Source organism: Grampus griseus (genome assembly GCF_964374135.1).
Source record: "Grampus griseus genome assembly, chromosome: 1".
Taxonomy (NCBI): Eukaryota; Metazoa; Chordata; class Mammalia; order Artiodactyla; family Delphinidae; genus Grampus; species Grampus griseus.
In genome coordinates this window covers 71,906,891-71,924,001 of record NC_139017.1, presented here as the reverse complement: position 1 = coordinate 71,924,001, position 17,111 = coordinate 71,906,891, and the positions used below count along the sequence as shown (strand labels likewise).

Sequence of the window (17,111 nt, the reverse complement as noted above, 5' to 3'; positions counted from 1 at the left end):
GGATGCGGAGGCTGGGGTGGGAATAGCTGGCTCTTCAAGGCCCAGGGGAAGCAGGGGTGGGGGTGAGGGCAGCTCTAAAGCCTGCTTCCTGCCCTAGGGCAGGCAGTTCACACTTTGCCCTCCACCCCAGGTAATGCAGTGCCTAATTCTAGGGCCAGCTAGGGGGCTTCTCTCTCTGCCAGGGTGGGAGCTCAACCAGATAGCATTTATAGTACAGTCTCTGGTGGCCAACTTGCTCTCAGCCCTGAGGGGGTCGGGAGGTGGGATTTGGGAGCATGATCTTGGCCTTGACCCCGGAGGAACTTCCAGCCTGCTGGGAGGGAGGAAAAGGAATGTAGTTGAGGTGAAGCAATTAAGTGCCACCAACTGTGCACGCACAGGGGTTCTGCCTATTGTCTGCTTAGGAGGTGGCTCTGTGAGTAACCCTAAGTCAAGGTGGAGTGTGTGCACGGCAGGCCAGTCCAGAGGTCCCTGAGGGCAGGGCCTCCAGCTTCCCATTCGTTCACGGTTCCCATAGCGCTCAGCGCTGGCTCAAGCTCACAATGAACTTCAATACTTGCTTTTGACTGAAACTTTCCCCTTTGTATCTGTCTCTGTGTCTCTCAGCATCTCTGTCTCTACCAATCTCTGGCTTCTCTTGTTTCCCAACATCCTTCCCGAGCCCCTGGGGAGTAGAGCTGGGGGGCCGGGCAGTGGGAACGGGACAGCGTCCTGTTCTCACCAAGGACAATAAGGTCCGGAAAGGGCTGGAGCCAAGGCCTGGCGTAGACTCCCCCTCCCTGTCTGCCCTGCCCCCCCCACCTTCTGGCATGCCCTAAATGCCAGGCATCCCCTCATGTCAGTGCCAGCCCGAGAGGAGTCCAGCCTCTGCCCGGGCAGGGGAGCCCCCTCATCTCACCTTCCCACCACCGTCTTTTTAGGTGGCATCACCTTCTGCCCCAAGAAGCGCACCTCTGGGTCAGGAGCCCTCTCCCGCCAGCACCCCCCACTAGTATCCAAGGCCCCCTCCCGCTGTATTATTTACTCCTGTTTCCGGAGCAGGCAGCGGGCGCTGGCGGGTGTCAGGGCCACGTGTGAGGGAGCAGGAGGAAACACCTGGCTTCCCTCTGGCCTCCAGGGGCGACCGCCCATCTCTCCCCTAGGCCTCCAGCCTCCGGGGTGGTGCAGAGACCCAGGCATCCCGCAGCCAAGAGGTTACACCTTTGCCCTTCTCGCCTTCGGGTCTCCAGAAGCCATGATGGCCTCACGCCCCCTTACTTTTTTTTTTTTTTTTTGCGGTACGCTGGCCTCTCACTGCCGTGGCCTCTCCGGATGCGCAGGCTCAGCGGCCATGGCTCACGGGCCCAGCCGTTCCGCGGCATGTGGGATCCTCCCGGACCGGGGCACGAACCCGCGTCCCCTGCATAGGCAGGCGGACTCCCAAAGACTATGCCACCAGGGAACCCCCCCCTTAATTAATGATGGTGTTTGGTGTCTGGGATACCCTTCCCAGGGTTAATTGCTAGGTCAGGTGGAGGCAGCCGGCAGCTAGGCACCCCAGGGATAGGCTGGGTGGAGAGCTGAGGTCAGCACCAACCTGCCTGGTAAAGGCACCCATTCCCTGAGCAGGGGGTCATTATTCCTGGCCACATACTGTCCCTGATGCCTATGTAGTGGGTGGCAGCAGGTGCCCAGATCCCTTGACATTGTCCTGGCACCTGCTCAGGCTCTCCCCTGTCCTCCCCTAACCTGGCCCCACACAAGCTCTTATCATGGAAGGCATGGTGCCCTGAGGTGGCCAGATCCCCCAGCTGTGTCTATGCTCACCTGGGCTGGGGCCTGGCCCTCTGCCCACTGCTCCCACTCCAGGTCAGGAGAAAGTCTAGGTTTGACAAAGCGAGACCTAGAACTAACCCAGCCTCCCCGGAGGTCCAGGACCCATTTTGGACAATCTTTCCTCTCCCCAAGGGTCCCACATACGGTAACCCCCCGACCATCACCAGGTAAGTTGGAGCCTAGAGCTACCATTCCCCCTCAGGAAGGCTCTGGTCTCCACTGAACTCTCTTTGCTTCCATTCCCAGACTGGAAGAGCAAGAAGACTTGATTCAGGCTTCAGCCCTTCCGAATGGGCCAGTCTTTCGGGTCCTCCAAGAGCTGGTTTCCACCGGAGAGACTCAGCAAGAACCCTGAGACCCAGCAGCAACCCTCCCAGCCCTCAGGGCCAACAGGCAGGGGAGTAGTGCGAGTCTCCTGGAGGAAGATGTGAGCTCGTGGCGCCCTCTGCAGGCAATGTGGGTAAACTGCATAGCACTCCCTCAGCCTAGGCATACAGAAGAAAGGGTCCGGGAGGGAGTCCGGCTACAAATGGGGGTTTCAGGGTGGGGGCCTCTAATTCTTGACCAGAACTCCTTTGACTCACTTCTTCATCTTCACTGGGTCTCATTCCCAAACTCAGCCACATCCCATGTACAGGATTTTCTGTTCTAGGAGGACAGGTTCTTTCATTCAACCAACCCACCAGTCCTCACTGCCCATTATCAGGCACTGTGGAGAATACAAAGCTGACCAAGGCACGGTAAGCACCCTAAAGCCCACACCACCCAGCAAGAGGGACGGTGCCTAGGTGCCCCAAAGGACAGACACTCTGGACAGAGAGGCACTCCTCATGGCAGAGCATGGACAGAGCAGGACCTGAGAAGTCACATCCCTCACTTCCATTAAGGCTGGCTCCAAGGTTGGTGGCCTTGTTCCTATCGTTTTATGTATTCAACACTTTGCTAAAACTTAGGAAGTTTCTTAATTCCTTGGCTATGAGACAGAGGAGAAAAAATGAAGGCACAGACCAAAGAGGATAGGGACAGTGATCAACCTGGGAGTCTTTCTAAACACGGGCAGACATCCATGCTGAAGAACAGATGGGTCCAGGAGGGCAACATCAGTAGGGAATTCCCACCTGCAGACCTGGAGCAGAAGGGGCAGGGGGCTCATTTGCTCAGGGTGGGGAGCTAGAGTAACGAAGCCCTCACAGGTTAAATGGAACTCCATGGGGAGGGGCAGGGGTGAGGGGCCTTTCCCTCCCTTACTCCTCTGTTCCAAGATCTATTCCAGTTCCGAGGGGCAGGCATTCCTGCACTGCAGTCTTTACCCCTTTTCCCAAAGGGCAAGACTGCCGCCCATTCACACACTTTTCTTCCGTGAGACTCTCACACAAGTATATGCCACTCCAGTGCCTGGCACTGATGGCACTCAATAAATATTTGGTAAAAATGAACCTTGGAGGAAGGAAACCCCACCATCCTCAAGGTCTGAAAACAGCAAGTACCCATCTGCCCCAACATTCTGCACACCCATGCAGCGATGGGCAGGAGAGGCCCACAGCATATCACAGCTTACAGAGCTACAAAGAATCAACTTTATTAAACATTTAGGGTCAGTTTCTCTTTTTGCCCTTGCCCGTCACCTTGGCTGGTGTGAGTACTGGAGCTGTTGCCTGGTACAGAGTGGAAGAGATCTTGTTGATGTAGTACAGACCAACCATGGAGAAGATGAAGCTACAGGGTGAAAGAGAAAGGTCATGGTATGAGTGGGCATGCTGCCAGCCTGGTGCCTCCTAGAGCAGACAGATACCAGCATGAGGGAAAGAATCCAGGATCAGGTTTAGGAAAATGGGGAAGGGGACAGAGGAAGAACAGAGTAGGAGGGACGTATGGGGAAGTCTGGAACCATCACAGGAGGATCGGGTGCCAAAGGACAGGATGCTACACCACTTACTCAGCTGTCAGGCACTTACCAGGTGGTGACACAGACTCGGTGGATGAGGCCAGATGCAAAGAGAGCCAACAGGAGGCAGAGGAGAACTGGGGAAGCAAGAGGGGACAAGGAGGGTGGTCAGAATGGAAACACCAGGCGTTCATATGTGGAGTCTAGAAGAAATCTGGGGCCCTCTGAATCCTGGGGGAACTGCTTGGAGGGGAAGGGCATGACAACAGCAGGAGGACCTCAGATGGCCTTATTGATGCCCAGGACACGGAGGTAGGAGATGCATGCTCATTACCAGCTCTGCCCCAAATATCACTTAACTTCTCTATCCTGGATTCCCTCCAATAAAAAGGAAAAGGAAAGGTGACAGCAGAATCTGAAGGGCAAGGCTTGCTCCCATTTGAGGAAGAGAGTCAAGGCCTTCGCAACAGAAGCCAGACAATGGGGATCAATTCATTAACCTGGCTGGCTAGTTATGGAAGTCGAGGGCCTCAGTTCCTGGACATAAGTTGGAGAGCAGAGTGTCTGGGTACACACACCCATGGGGACAGAAAAGGGTCTCAAGACATCTAGAGTAGGACTAGAGAGAAGGTGGGAGGGCAGATAGCAAGGGCAATCCCACCTGCCCAGCTGGGGAGGGCAGGGCAGCTGAAGAGGGCCTAATAGCTTGCCCCACTACAAAGGTTTCTTTCAGAAGCAAATGAAGACAATACGCTTAGAAATAAAATCTAACAAAGAGAAGTTCTGAAGCTGCTGTACGAAAGGACCTCCGAAAGGACCTCCGGAAGCCTAGGTGGAAAGAGCAAAACATAAGGGGGACAAAGAAACGAGGGCCACAGTGACAGGTCTTTGTTCTACCAGGTGAAGGCGTCACAAGAGGTGGCGTCTGCTGTCCATTTGGGGCATGTGGCATCCCTTAGGTGATCTGGCCTGGACGCCTAATTGGCTTTCTGAACTTAATTCTCCATAAATAACTGAATCATCAATTCTTGATTAGAACCGTTTCAAAAGGAAAACAATCTGACAGTGACTCTAATTTGGTCAGGATTCCTGCTGACACAGAAAGCTGGTGTATCTAACACTTAGGCTCTTCACAATCATCTCAAACAGAATTCACTAATATTGGGTCAATTTCACCTCGGAACCCCTCAACTGATTTGGCCCTTCTTCTTCTTTTTCTGGTGGAAACAAAGAACATCCCTTCTTGGATGTATTCATTACAGGCCCAAACCTGCCTGTTCCCCTCAAACCTTCCCTGGGAACTGGCCAGGAAGTAACCTGAGTTTCTTGCTTTCAGAGGCCCTCTCTTCTAGCTCCAGTTCCGCGAGCTAGATAAAGTGCTGCTTCCAAAACCATCATCTGTCTCCAGACAGTCTTAATACACATATTTTTTCCTCCTAAAAAACCTTTACTGATTAAGCACCTGGAAATTCAGTACCGTGTTGGGGGAGGTTACTGGAGAGAGTTCAAATACTCAACCCCCAATTTTCACTTACTCTCGGGGAAGATCTTTGCTTGGAATCCTTTGCCAAAGACAAGATTCTCCAGATTATTGAAGGCCTGGGTTGAGGGAGTTAAGGAGTAGGACGTGCAATGGGGGCAGAGATGTTTGGCTAATGGGAAGGGTACAAGCCTGAGTGGCCCACCACCCTTCCTACCCTCAAACACCTCTGCCCGCTCCCCCGCAAAACGGATACAGTGAGAGAGAAGACGAAAAGGCCGGAACCAAGCAGGCCGCCCTGGATGGTGAGCCACTCGGTGGAGGCCAGCTGGCGGCTGTACATCTGCATCCCGGCGAAGAGCAGCAGGGACAGGAGGGAGGAGAGCGCCAGCGAGGTGCCTGTACCCACCACTGGAGTGGAGGAGACACGCAGAGTCAGGCCCAGCCCTCCCTCCAGGAGCCGCAGGCAGATTCGGCAGGTCCGGGAACTCGAGGGCCCAACCACCTGCAAGCACTCCCGGGACTGCAGCCACCCTCCCCAACTCCCCACACCCCGTGGCAACCCCCAAGAATTCCTCAGTCCCGGACGCCCCGAACTCTCCAGCCCCGTGGGAAATGCCCGTCGTCTGGAACCCAGGACACGTCAGTTCTGCGGGGAGAGGACCGCGAAAGCTGACCCGCCCAAATCCGACCCCCTCCTAGTCCGCCCGGTGGGGGACCCCGCTGGTCCTGTTACCCATCATGCCCTGCCCTCGGGTCCAATCCGCGCCTCTGTACAAGAGGAGAGCCGAACCGGGCACGGTTGGCTGTGCGCATGCGTCAGCCCCCGACGTGGACTTGCTTCTCCCCCACGTCTTCCTCTTTCTCCCTCTCGGCGCCTGAATGCAGCGCCCTCTTCCTGAAGGGAGGAAATATTGCGTCCAAGAGCGTCCTTGGCCACCACCCTCGTCCCCCGCCCTTCCCCGCACCCAGAGCATCTGCTGCCTCTCAGTGCAAGCTGCACTTAACTCTTCAAGTCACTGTGCCCATGGACTATAGCCTCTAGCCCACTTCTGTCTTCTTTGTCAGTTATGTCAGCTTTAGTGCCTGTTCCTCAAGACCACCTGCCCCATGATCATTGCCTTGATATCTCCCCTGGACTCTTGCCCAAACCAAAATCTAGTCCTTGCATGCTGGAGCCCATCTTTCTCTGAAACTATCCTTCTGCTTTATGTGAGTAAGATTAGAAGCCAATGAAGAATTCGAACATAAGAAATGGCTCCCCCTCAAATACGATTCCATGTTACCCAGCCAACCCCACCCCACCACCACCACCACCCCCCCGACCCGACAGCCTTCTGAGAACCACGTGGGAAAAACTATTTCCCACCTCCTACCTCGACCAGCGCCGCTCGAGGCTGGTCCCTGGAGCATGCGCAGTGACATCTCACCCCACCCCTCCCCACATCCCCACCGGGCTCCTGCATTAAGCTCGGGGTTCGCAGCCGCAGCCGGGATCGGGCACACGGGGGCGGGCGGGCATGGTAGGGCCATGGCTGAGGGTGAGGATATGCAGGCCTTCACTTCCATCATGGATGCACTGGTCCGCATCAGTGTGAGTTAAGGTGGGGTCGAGGGGAAGGGGAGGGGGAGAATAGGGGTCCCGGGCAAGCCGGGACCTCGAACAGGTGGGGGTCCCGCAAGATGCTGGGATGTAGACAGGGGGCGGGTGATGGCAGAAAGGACTGGGAGGGTCGGGATGCAGGTATGAGAGGGTAATCCCGGGGGCAGCCGGGAAGTGAATGCCGTGAAGGCGTCCATCCGCTGGGGTGTGAGGAACATGTAGCTACCCGGACGCAGCGGGTGGCTTGGGGTAGCCTCCAGCCGTGCACCGGGGCTGGGGCTGCAGGGCAACGGGGCTATGCTATGAGGAGGGGGCGTGAGTGAGCTTGGATATATTCCAAGAAAACTGAGGACAGGTGGGGGGGCGAGGAAAGGGCCGCCCCACGGTGCAGTTCCCAATTTGAGCCCCTCCGCAAGACCCCACCCCACTGCACCCCCACTCAGGGCTGCCTCTGAGCCTTCAGTTGTCATGGCAACCCGGGCCCGGCTCTCCCAGGGGCGGTGCCAGCTTTGCTCCCCCCAACCACTTCCTTCCCCCTCCCTCCGTGTCCCTCCCTCCTTTGTGTCAGCTGCGCCCCTGACCGGGATGGCTGCGAAGAGAGGGACCAAGGTGAGGTGTGGGGGTGGGGCATAGCTTGAGGACCCCCGCCACCAAAAAAGGGAGGGGTACTTCCGGTGGGGAGGGGGCAAGTAGGCGGGGCGCTCCTTTCCCCCTTGCTTGGGGAGTGGGTTGCGGCAGGCCGGGTTACGCCGGGGAAGGGAGCTGGAGGGCCGGATGGTGGGGGGCAAAAGGGAATGGGTTAGGAGGAGCCGGATGGGTTAGTGATGGGGAATGGAGCCGAGGGCGGCTGCAGGCTGGAGCCGCGGCAGGAGGACAGACTGGGTGAGCAGGAGGATGGAGAGAGCCTGGCTTTAGGGAGGAGTCACGCGGGGGAGGGGGGGCAGGGGAGTGCCAGAGAAGCGGGCGGGGGTCCGCACCGAGCTGCTGAATGGGCTGTATCCTTGAGAGATGTGCCTGGGGCCGGCGGCCCGGATATGGGCGGATAGGGGCAAACGCCAGGTGAGAGGGGCTGCAGGTCCGGCTGGGACTGGGACAGTGAAGGAGGTGGGGCTTGAGGCTGGGGTGACCCGAGCTCCAACCATCCCTCCTCCTCAGGTCTGTAGCTCTGCAGGAGTGAAACAGAAGCAAGAGACAGGGAGCTGAGAAGGTCTGTGAACCAGGCCAAAGCTTGTGCTGGGGAAAATCCATAGCTTGTCTGGTCCCTTGTACTTGTCCATTCCTGAGACCCTTTAGGTCTTTAAGAGGCAGTTGAGGGGCTGTTGAGATATGCCCAGGTGTCCAAGCTCTGATCCAACCTCCTGGTCCCTCCACAGACGAGCATGAAGAACATGGAGAAGGAACTGCTGTGCCCAGTGTGTCAAGAGATGTACAAGCAGCCACTGGTGCTGCCCTGTACCCACAATGTATGCCAGGCCTGTGCCCGGGAGGTGCTGGGCCAGCAGGGCTACGTAGGCCATGGTGGGGACCCCAGCTCTGAGCCCACCTCTCCTGCCTCCACCCCTTCTACCCGAAGTCCCCGCCTCTCCCGCAGAACTCTCCCCAAGCCAGACCGCTTGGACCGACTGCTTAAGTCAGGTGGGGCTGGCACCTGTGGGGTGGGGGGTGGGGATGCTGGCATGTCCATCAGGAAGATGGAAGGGGTCCATCACTGGCCAAGGGCATTTGTCTGTTTTTCAGGGGGTGGAGATACTGCCCATCCAGGCTCTAACGAGAGCTGCGCTCTGGCACAATAGAAATTAATTTTTTAATTGAAAAGACTTCCCCCACTCTGAGCCAGGTATAATTTTCACCTCCCTACTTCCCGGCCCATCCACAGGCTTTGGGACATACCCCGGGCGGAAGCGAGGTGCTCTGCACCCTCAGGTGATCATGTTTCCGTGCCCAGCCTGCCAGGGCGATGTGGAGCTGGGGGAGCGGGGCTTGGCAGGGCTGTTCCGGAACCTGACCCTGGAGCGTGTGGTGGAGCGGTACCGCCAGAGTGTGAGTGTGGGTGGCGCCATCCTGTGCCAGCTGTGCAAGCCCCCGCCACTAGAGGCCACCAAGGGCTGCACTGAGTGCCGCGCCACCTTCTGCAACGAATGCTTCAAGCTCTTCCACCCCTGGGGCACCCAGAAGGCCCAACATGAGCCCACCCTGCCCACCCTCTCCTTCCGCCCCAAGGTGAGCCAGCCCTTGCGGGGCCTGGGAAGGGAGGGGCATGGTGGTGCTTGGTGGGAGGGCGTGCCCAGCACTGTGGGCTTCCAAAAGGAGACGGCCAGGGAGTTGCCATTGCCGAGCTCCTTTTTCTGTAACAAAAGGGCACTGGACAAATCTTTGAACGTCTTTGAGCCTCCATCTCATCTGCTGAATGAGGATTATAATATCTGCCCTGCAATATCTGTGCTTGCAGGGTTGTTGAAAGGATCACTGAGATAATGTTTGTGAAGGTTATTTATACACTAAACCGGTCTGTTATGCATTCATTCATTGAACAAATATTTATCAAGCACCTGTGTGCCTGGTGCTATTCTAGGCGTTGGGGCTACAGCAGTAAACAAGATGGCCAAGGCTAATTATTAAGCACAAGGCTAAGATTACCATCATTCTTGTTATTACCACACATTTCTGTGAGGTAAATGAAGGGAGAAGCAAGGCTAATGCCTGGAGCTTGCAGGAAAGGCTCTCCTTGATGCCAGGGTGTACCACCAGGTGGCACCATGGAGCACCACCAGCTGAACTCCTCTCCACCCACATTGGGCCAGCAGAGGGAGGGCACCAAACTGCTCTGTGGTAGGTCAGCACCCTTACACACACCATTGGCTGACTGTCTCATTGCTCTTTCTGTCCCTAGGGCCTGATGTGCCCAGATCACAAAGAAGAGGTGACCCACTACTGCAAGACCTGCCAACGACTGGTATGCCAACTTTGCCGTGTGCGACGCACCCACAGCGGCCACAAGATCACACCTGTGCTCAGTGCCTACCAGGCCCTCAAGGTGAGGACCCCGCCTCACTCTGCCCTAGTGCTGACCCACACTCACACCCTCTCACACCTCCTCTGAACTGCTGGCTTCTTTGGAGCCGGGTGTGATGCCCACCTCTTTCTTCCCCCTCAGGACAAGCTGACAAAGAGCCTGACATACATCCTGGGAAACCAGGACACAGTACAGACCCAGATCTGTGAGCTGGAGGAGACCGTGAGGCACACTGAGGTGAGGGAGGGCGTGGAGGTGGGCCCTGGGCCCTGCCTGGGAGTGGGAGCAGGAAGGGGGTGTGGATGCGCACAGCCCGATCACCTGGTTGCAAGCTCAGGAAGCCCACGTAGGGTCCGTGGATATGTCGAGGTTCTGGTTAAACCAGGTCATCAGGAACAGCAGTGCCCCAGGCCAGGTGGTACCCAAGGCTACAGTGGAGACAGGGTGTCTATCACCCAGGAAAGGGAGAGCAAGCCCCAGGGATGGAGCTCAGATGCCCTCAGGCTCAGCTGCCTGCTGAGGATGCTGCACAGCCCTGGACCAGGGAGGGTGAGGCGATGGCTCTGATACCTTTTGCCAGATTGCTTGAATCAGCTGATATGGGGATGGGCGATAAGGATGGCACAGATGCTGGAAGATGTTAGTACAGTACAGGTGGACGTTCGCGTAGTCATGGCCTCTCATCTGGGGGAGTCCTTAAGGGATCAGGATTGATTATGGTGTGGGCATCCCGCAAGGTTAGCACAAATGGTCAGGAGTTGAGCCCATCTGGGTGTACAGGAGCCTTTGGAGCCATGAACCTGGCCCTATTAGAATGGGTAGGTAGGATTTCCCCAGATCCTTTGTGATCCTAGCCATGGCATGGTGCCCCAGGAGTTTAGTGCAGGTGCTGCCTTCAAGAAGAAGATAGTAAGTGTTGCTCTCTGGGCAGGTGAGTGGTCAGCAGGCCAAGGAGGAGGTGTCCCAGCTGGTGCGGGGGCTGGGGGCTGTGCTGGAGGAGAGGCGGGCATCGCTGCTTCAGGCCATTGAGGAGTGCCAGCAGGAGCGGCTGGCCCGTCTCAGCGCCCAGATCCAGGAGCACCGGAGCCTGCTGGATGGCTCAGGTCTGGTGGGCTACGCTCAGGAGGTGCTTAAGGAAACAGACCAGCCTTGCTTTGTGCAAGCAGCCAAACAGCTGCACAACAGGTACTCAGGGGCACGGCCTCCTGCGGGGTAGGGGCAGTCGTGGGTGTAGTCCATGCATAAGGCAATGTCGAGAGCACTGCCTGATGGAGAGCTGGGTCCTGAGGATTTTCACCAGGCCACACTGATAGCAGTTTGCCCGAATGGACAGGGAAGAAGGCCCCAGCAGATACCAAGGCTCTAGGGGCAGGCGAGGCAGAATCAAGGGGAGAGGTGGCTGCCCAGATGGCAGTGCCTGACCCTGGCCTGCCCCCGTCCCAGGATTGCCCGAGCTACGGAGGCCCTCCAGATGTTCCGGCCAGCTGCCAGCTCCTCCTTCCGCCATTGCCAGCTGGACGTGGGGCGTGAGATGAAGCTGCTGACAGAGCTTAACTTCCTGCGAGGTGAGGAGATGGCCAGGCCCCGTGCCCAGTTAGAGCCTTCCTCCCTTCCTCCCCAGCAGCGGGCCCGGGGGGCAACGCCCGCCGGGGAACTCCCCAGCCTCCTGCCTGGCCTGGCCAGCCGCCCTGCCCACCTAGCCCACCCCACCTAAGCACACCGTCCCACCGCGCTCAGCGCCGCTTCTCCCTCTCTTTGTTTGTAGGCTGTGGCCACCGCGGACTCTGCTCCGGAGCACCCCAGGCAAGTCAGCGGCCCTGCCCCAGGGGTCCTGCCCCCCACCAGGCCCCCTGCCCTGCCCTGCCACTCCCACACAGCCCGGCTACCCACTCATGGCTTCCTTCTCTTTCCTGCCCTGACCAGACCCCATCCCCGCCTTCCTCTCCCCTGACCAGTGCCCTCTGTCTCTCTTACGCCTTCCTTTCTTAATCCTTGCCTTTCTGACCTTTTGTCCTTCTGATCTTTGCCCTCTAGACTTTCCTTCTCTTCCCCCCGACCTTGTCGCCTGCCATCAAGCTTTTGCTTGCCCTCTGTTGTCCCCTATTTTCTGTCTTGCTGACTCTTGCCTCTATCTCCCTCCCACTCGGTTCCCTCCTTCCTGTTCAGTGCCCTCTTGCCTGGGCTTCAGTGGCCGTTGCCTGCCTTTCCCCGGGGCTCCTCTTTATTCATAGAATTAAAAGGGTCGTAGAAAGAAGGGACACCATGTGATCTCATACCCTCATTTGACAGAGGAGGAAACTGAGGCCCAGAAAGGGGACGTGACTGGCATAAGGCCAGAGCAAAGGAGTGGCAGACCGGGACTGGCATCAGGCCTCCTGTCTCTCCTTCTCCCGTGGGCTCTGCCCTGCCCATCCCTGCCCAGGGCCCAGACAGGTGTCTCCTGCAGATCCCTCTCACTCACACTCACCCCCCCGGCTCCCGCTGCTTTCCCTTTTCCTGCTCGCCCTCCATGCCAGGCCCGCGGCCAGGCCCTGGCTGACCCCCGCTGTCTCTTCCAACAGTGCCCGAGGCTCCGGTCATTGACACCCAGCGCACCTTTGCCTACGACCAGATCTTCCTGTGCTGGCGGCTGCCCCCCCACTCACCGCCTGCCTGGCACTACACCATTGAGTTCCGGCGCACGGATGTGCCGGCCCAGCCGGGCCCCACCCGCTGGCAGCGGCGGGAAGAGGTGAGGGGCACCAGCGCCCTGCTTGAGAACCCTGACACAGGCTCTGTGTACGTGCTGCGTGTCCGTGGCTGCAACAAGGCCGGCTACGGCGAGTACAGTGAAGATGTGCACCTGCACACGCCCCCAGCGCCCGGTGAGTGGGCACAGGGTACACTTGGGACCCAGGCACTGACAGCTGGTGCTGGGTGGGCCCCGGGGAGATGGCATAACCCAGTGCATCACTCTCACTAGCTCTGAAGCGAGACTGCCTGAGTTCAAATCCCAGCTCTGCCTCTCTTTATGCAGGTTATTCACCCTCCCTGAACTTCAAGTTCCTCTTCTGTAGGGATAGTAACAATACTTATCTCATAAGGTTGTTGTGAGAATTAAGTGAGATGATAACGTGTAAGGGCTTAGCTGAGTTTTTGGCTCATGGTAAGGGCTCAATAAATGTTGGTAATGTGACTCTCCAGAAAATAGTGGGGACTCCGGGGTGTAGGCATAATAGAGAAGCATCGCCACCCAAGTAAGGGGCAGAAGAGTTAGGGGTTAAGTGTAAGAGCCAGGTAAGAGCACCAGAGCGCGGGCTGGAAAGTGCAGGTGGATGGTGGTGGGATGTCACCAGGTGGAATGGACAGCAGTGGGGACCCTCCATGGCGCAGCCATGGGAAAGGGGTGGGAGGCAGCATAGCGAGTCAGCTGGGTCTGGGAGACTGATTTCTGTGCCCACTGATCATCATTAAAACTCTTCCTGTGGTCCCATGCCCACTTGGGATGGGATGCCCCTTCTTTTTTCCTATGCTCCCCATTCCAGTTCTCCAGGCCCTGTTCCCCAGAGCCCCCTGCCCATCCCTTGGCAACTCGTTCCATGTTCTGAAATCTCCCAGTGTCTCGTGCTAACACCTCAAGGTCCCCCCAGTGCCAGTGTTTGTCCCTGAAGTCCTTCCTTCTGTCTCAACCCTCCCCAACTCCAGTCCTGCACTTCTTCCTCGACGGCCGCTGGGGCACAAGCCGAGAGCGGCTGGCCATCAGCAAGGACCAGCGAGCGGTGCGGAGTGTTCCAGGGCTGCCCCTGCTGCTGGCTGCTGAGCGGCTACTGACGGGCTGCCACCTGAGCGTGGATGTGGTCCTGGGCGATGTGGCTGTGACCCAGGGCCGCAGCTACTGGGCCTGCGCCGTAGACCCAGCCTCCTACTTGGTGAAGGTGGGCGTCGGGCTGGAGAGCAAGCTTCAGGAAAGCTTCCAGGGTGCCCCCGATGTGATCAGCCCCAGGTCAGGCCTCTCTGGAAGGGATGGGGGTTTGGGGACCTGGGTGGGGGAGCTGGGGACGGGCCGGGGGTGTGCAAGGGGAGGACACACTTGCTGGGATGGAGCTGGGTGGAGATTAGGAGGAAGTAATAAGAGCCAGGCTGTGGGGGTGGCTGTGGTCTGGAGAAATGTGGGCTCAGTGAAAGAGCTTTGTGGACTGATATTCGGAGTGGCTGGGGAAAGGGACAATAGTAAAGGGAGCCATCTCCACTTCCCTCCATCTGTCACTCAGGCTAAAACACCATCTCTCCAAGTCTCCGTGTCCTTTCTCCCTAGCACCCCATTTCCAACATCCTTTCTCCACAAAGCCTTTTCCCTCCAGTACCTCCTTCACCCACATCTTTTCTCAACATCCTAAAATTCTTCCCTTCAACTTTCCATCTCCGTATCGTCTCATCCACAACATCCTGTTCAACACCCACCCACACATACTTTTCTCCCTGACCCCTTCCTCCCCAGCACTCTATCCCCCAGTACCCCATTTCTTTAAAATGCCTTCTTTTCGACACCAATTCCCTCTTAACCCTATGGTCCCCAAAACCCTGCATTCCTCTAACATCCTTCATCTAAGGCACTGATCCGCCCTCATCTCTCTCCCAACATCCACCTTCCCAGCTTCCTTTCTCTGCTCTCCCCCTCTCCCCAGTACCTTAGTCACTAACCCTTCACCCTTCCAAGATTCTCTAACCCTCAAAATGCTCTCTCAGCATGATATCCCAGCACCATTTCCTCACCACCTTCCTGTGTTGGAAGCTCTGCATTCCTTCAATGTGCTTTAGCAATACCCTGTCTTTCTTCTCCTCCCCCCACCTCTCTGGCCAATGTGCTTTCCTTTCAACACCCCTTTCCTACCAAACCAAACCCCCAGCCCTATATTCTAACCCCTGTCTCTTCAACATGTTTTCTTCTCAATGCCCAGAATCAATCCTTTTTTTTCTTTTTCTTTTTTCATTTTTTTCATTTTTGGCTGCGTTGGGTCTTCACTGCTGCGTGGGCTTTCTCTAGTTGCGTCGAGCTGGGGGCTACTCTTCGTTGCGGTGCGCGGGCCTTCTCACTGCGGTGGCTTCTGTTGTTGCGGAGCACGGGATCTAGGCGGCGCGGGCTTCAGTAGTTGTGGCGCACGGGCTTAGTTGCTCCGCGGCATGTGGGATCCTCCCGGACCAGGGCTCGAACCCGTGTCCCCTGCATTGGCAGGCAGATCCTTAACCACTGTGCCACCAAGGAAGCACCCCAGATGAATCCTTTGAACCACTTGCTCCCCAACATTCCATCCTTCCAACATCTCAGCCCTCTGGTACCCCCTCCCCCACACACTTACTCCACCCCCCAACGTCCTCCTACCCAACGCCCACCCCTGCAGGTACGACCCGGACAGTGGGCATGACAGCGGTGCCGAGGATGCCACAGTGGAGGCGTCGCCACCCTTCGCTTTCCTAACCATTGGCATGGGCAAGATCCTGCTGGGGGCTGGGGCCAGCTCAAATGCAGGGCTGACAGGGAGGGATGGCCCGGCGGCCAGCTGCACAGTGCCCCTGCCGCCCCGCCTGGGCATCTGCCTGGACTACGAGCGGGGTCGGGTTTCCTTCCTGGATGCTGTGTCCTTCCGAGGGCTCCTGGAGTGCCCCCTGGACTGCTCGGGACCTGTGTGCCCTGCCTTTTGTTTTATTGGGGGTGGTGCAGTACAGCTACAGGAGCCCGTGGGCACTAAGCCCGAGAGGAAGGTCACCATTGGGGGCTTTGCCAAGCTGGACTGACCCTTCCGGGCCTCTCCTGGGCCCTGGCCTTCCAAGCCTCCTGAAGCTGGGTTATTCCTCCCGAAGCTTCTCCCTCAAACTCTTCCTGCCATGTGGTCCTGTCCCTTCCCCTATGTCTGTGTCTTCCCAGGGCCTTCTCTTGACCAAGGGACTCTTCTCTGCTCGCCTCTCTGGATGTCCCCCATTCTCTCCACTGCCTGTTAATCCAGGCTCCCACTCCCATGTCTGCCCCGTGACCTGCCCTTGGCATCTTACCCGAGTCATGGAGACAGCCCCTTCCCCATCCCTGCCCTGTGCCCCTCCCCAGGCTGATTGGGAGGGAAGGCACCTGGAACACTGGGCATGCTCCCCAGCTCTGCCCTCTGCCCTGCCAAGCTCCCTGACTCATCCATGCTGAACTACAGCTTTGGGGCGTGCAGGCTTTTTGGCTGGACACTGCCCAGGCACTCCCTGGTGAGGGGAAAGGGACCCTATCATCCTGCTTTATTTATTTGGGTCCCTGTACCCCCAGCCGCATGCCTCTTAACTCCCTCTTGCATGCTTTACCTGTCCTGCACCCACGCCAACGTGCCAAGTCTCCCTTGGGGAGCCAGCTGAGGTTGAGTGTCCCCATTGGGTTGGGCCTGGCAAGGCCTCTGGTGCCCGCTGTTGCCTCCCCCTGCGGTGAGCACTGCTAGGCCTATGTCAAGCAACAGCTGTTATTTTCATGGTTTATAAACAATAAACTGTGATGCCAGGCCTTCCTGTGATGTCTTTGCCTTCCCTGAGCCCATTCCTCTTAGTTTCTGTGTTGGACGTGGCAGGCGGGGCGGGGCGTGGGGGGGGGGGAATCGAGGGTTCCCTGCTATAACTCAGAGCAGGGGTGCACGGTGGATCTGGCGCATGAGGGAAGGAGGTCCCCAAGCCCGTCGCTTCCCCGCCTTCTGCCACACCTGTACCCAGCCCAGGCCCGAGCCAATCGTGGCCGCCAGGGGGCGCCTCGCTCCGGGGGCTGTTTGCGTCAGCCCCGCGACGGGGCGTCCGGGCGGCGGCGCCAGGCTCTGTGGGAATGCGATTGAGGGGGCGGGCCCCGTGCCTGGGCCCAAAGGGATCAGGGAACCAGAACGACTTCCCCATTCCCGGGGTGCTGGGTAGCCAACCCCAGAGCCAGAGACGGGCGGGGCGGCCAGGGAGGGGCCCGGGTCCGGTGCCAGTCCCCGGATATTACATGGAGCTTTATCGTGGCCCTGTTGACTCTGCAGCTGTTATCGCCGCCCGAGGACTTACTTCACACCCGGACAGCTAAGAATAGAGCCGCCTGGGGGCACCGCGCCCAGGGGAGAGGAGGGCGCGGGAGTGAAAACCAGGCCCGAGGAAAAGGGAGAGCCAGGGGCGGGCGTGCGGGCGGAGCCGGGTGACGCTGGCCGATGGAGCCGCTGGGTTTCGTTTCCTCCTTCCTCTTGCGCCGCCAGCCATGCAGGAGAGGTGACAGGTGACTCGAGTTCTTCCACCAAGCACTCCTGCGCCCCGATGTCACCTACTTCTCAAGTGAACCCCGCTCCCT

The 17,111-nt window shown here is 58.0% G+C and overlaps 2 protein-coding genes across 6 annotated transcripts; one reads left to right on the top strand and one right to left on the bottom strand.

The window, feature by feature from the left end:
* Window positions 1–3,386: 3,386 nt before the first annotated feature.
* KRTCAP2 (keratinocyte associated protein 2) lies at window positions 3,387–5,996 on the bottom strand (the record flags this gene model as incomplete). Its single annotated transcript, XM_082658869.1, is given in 6 exon segments — window positions 3,387–3,531; window positions 3,771–3,837; window positions 5,236–5,299; window positions 5,437–5,591; window positions 5,917–5,953; window positions 5,955–5,996. Coding segments are annotated over 6 exon segments (486 nt in total). The 3' UTR covers window positions 3,387–3,410.
* Window positions 5,997–6,696: 700 nt separating this feature from the next.
* TRIM46 (tripartite motif containing 46) lies at window positions 6,697–15,657 on the top strand (the record flags this gene model as incomplete). 5 transcript variants are annotated; one of them, XM_082658823.1, is made up of 11 exons in its annotated part: window positions 6,712–6,774; window positions 7,947–8,013; window positions 8,137–8,418; window positions 8,660–9,003; window positions 9,674–9,817; window positions 9,938–10,033; window positions 10,728–10,981; window positions 11,240–11,361; window positions 12,358–12,660; window positions 13,481–13,778; window positions 15,175–15,657. In XM_082658823.1, 11 exons carry the CDS (start codon window positions 6,712–6,714, stop codon window positions 15,566–15,568), a joined length of 2,367 nt encoding a protein of 788 aa, XP_082514949.1. The 5 variants fall into 5 exon arrangements, with proteins under 5 accessions (XP_082514950.1, XP_082514949.1, XP_082514951.1 ...); XM_082658824.1 differs by lacking the exon at window positions 7,947–8,013 and having other exon boundaries at window positions 6,697–6,774; window positions 8,157–8,418; XM_082658822.1 differs by lacking the exons at window positions 6,712–6,774; window positions 7,947–8,013 and adding an exon at window positions 7,354–7,392 and having other exon boundaries at window positions 8,157–8,418.
* Between the last annotated feature and the right edge of the window lie 1,454 nt (window positions 15,658–17,111).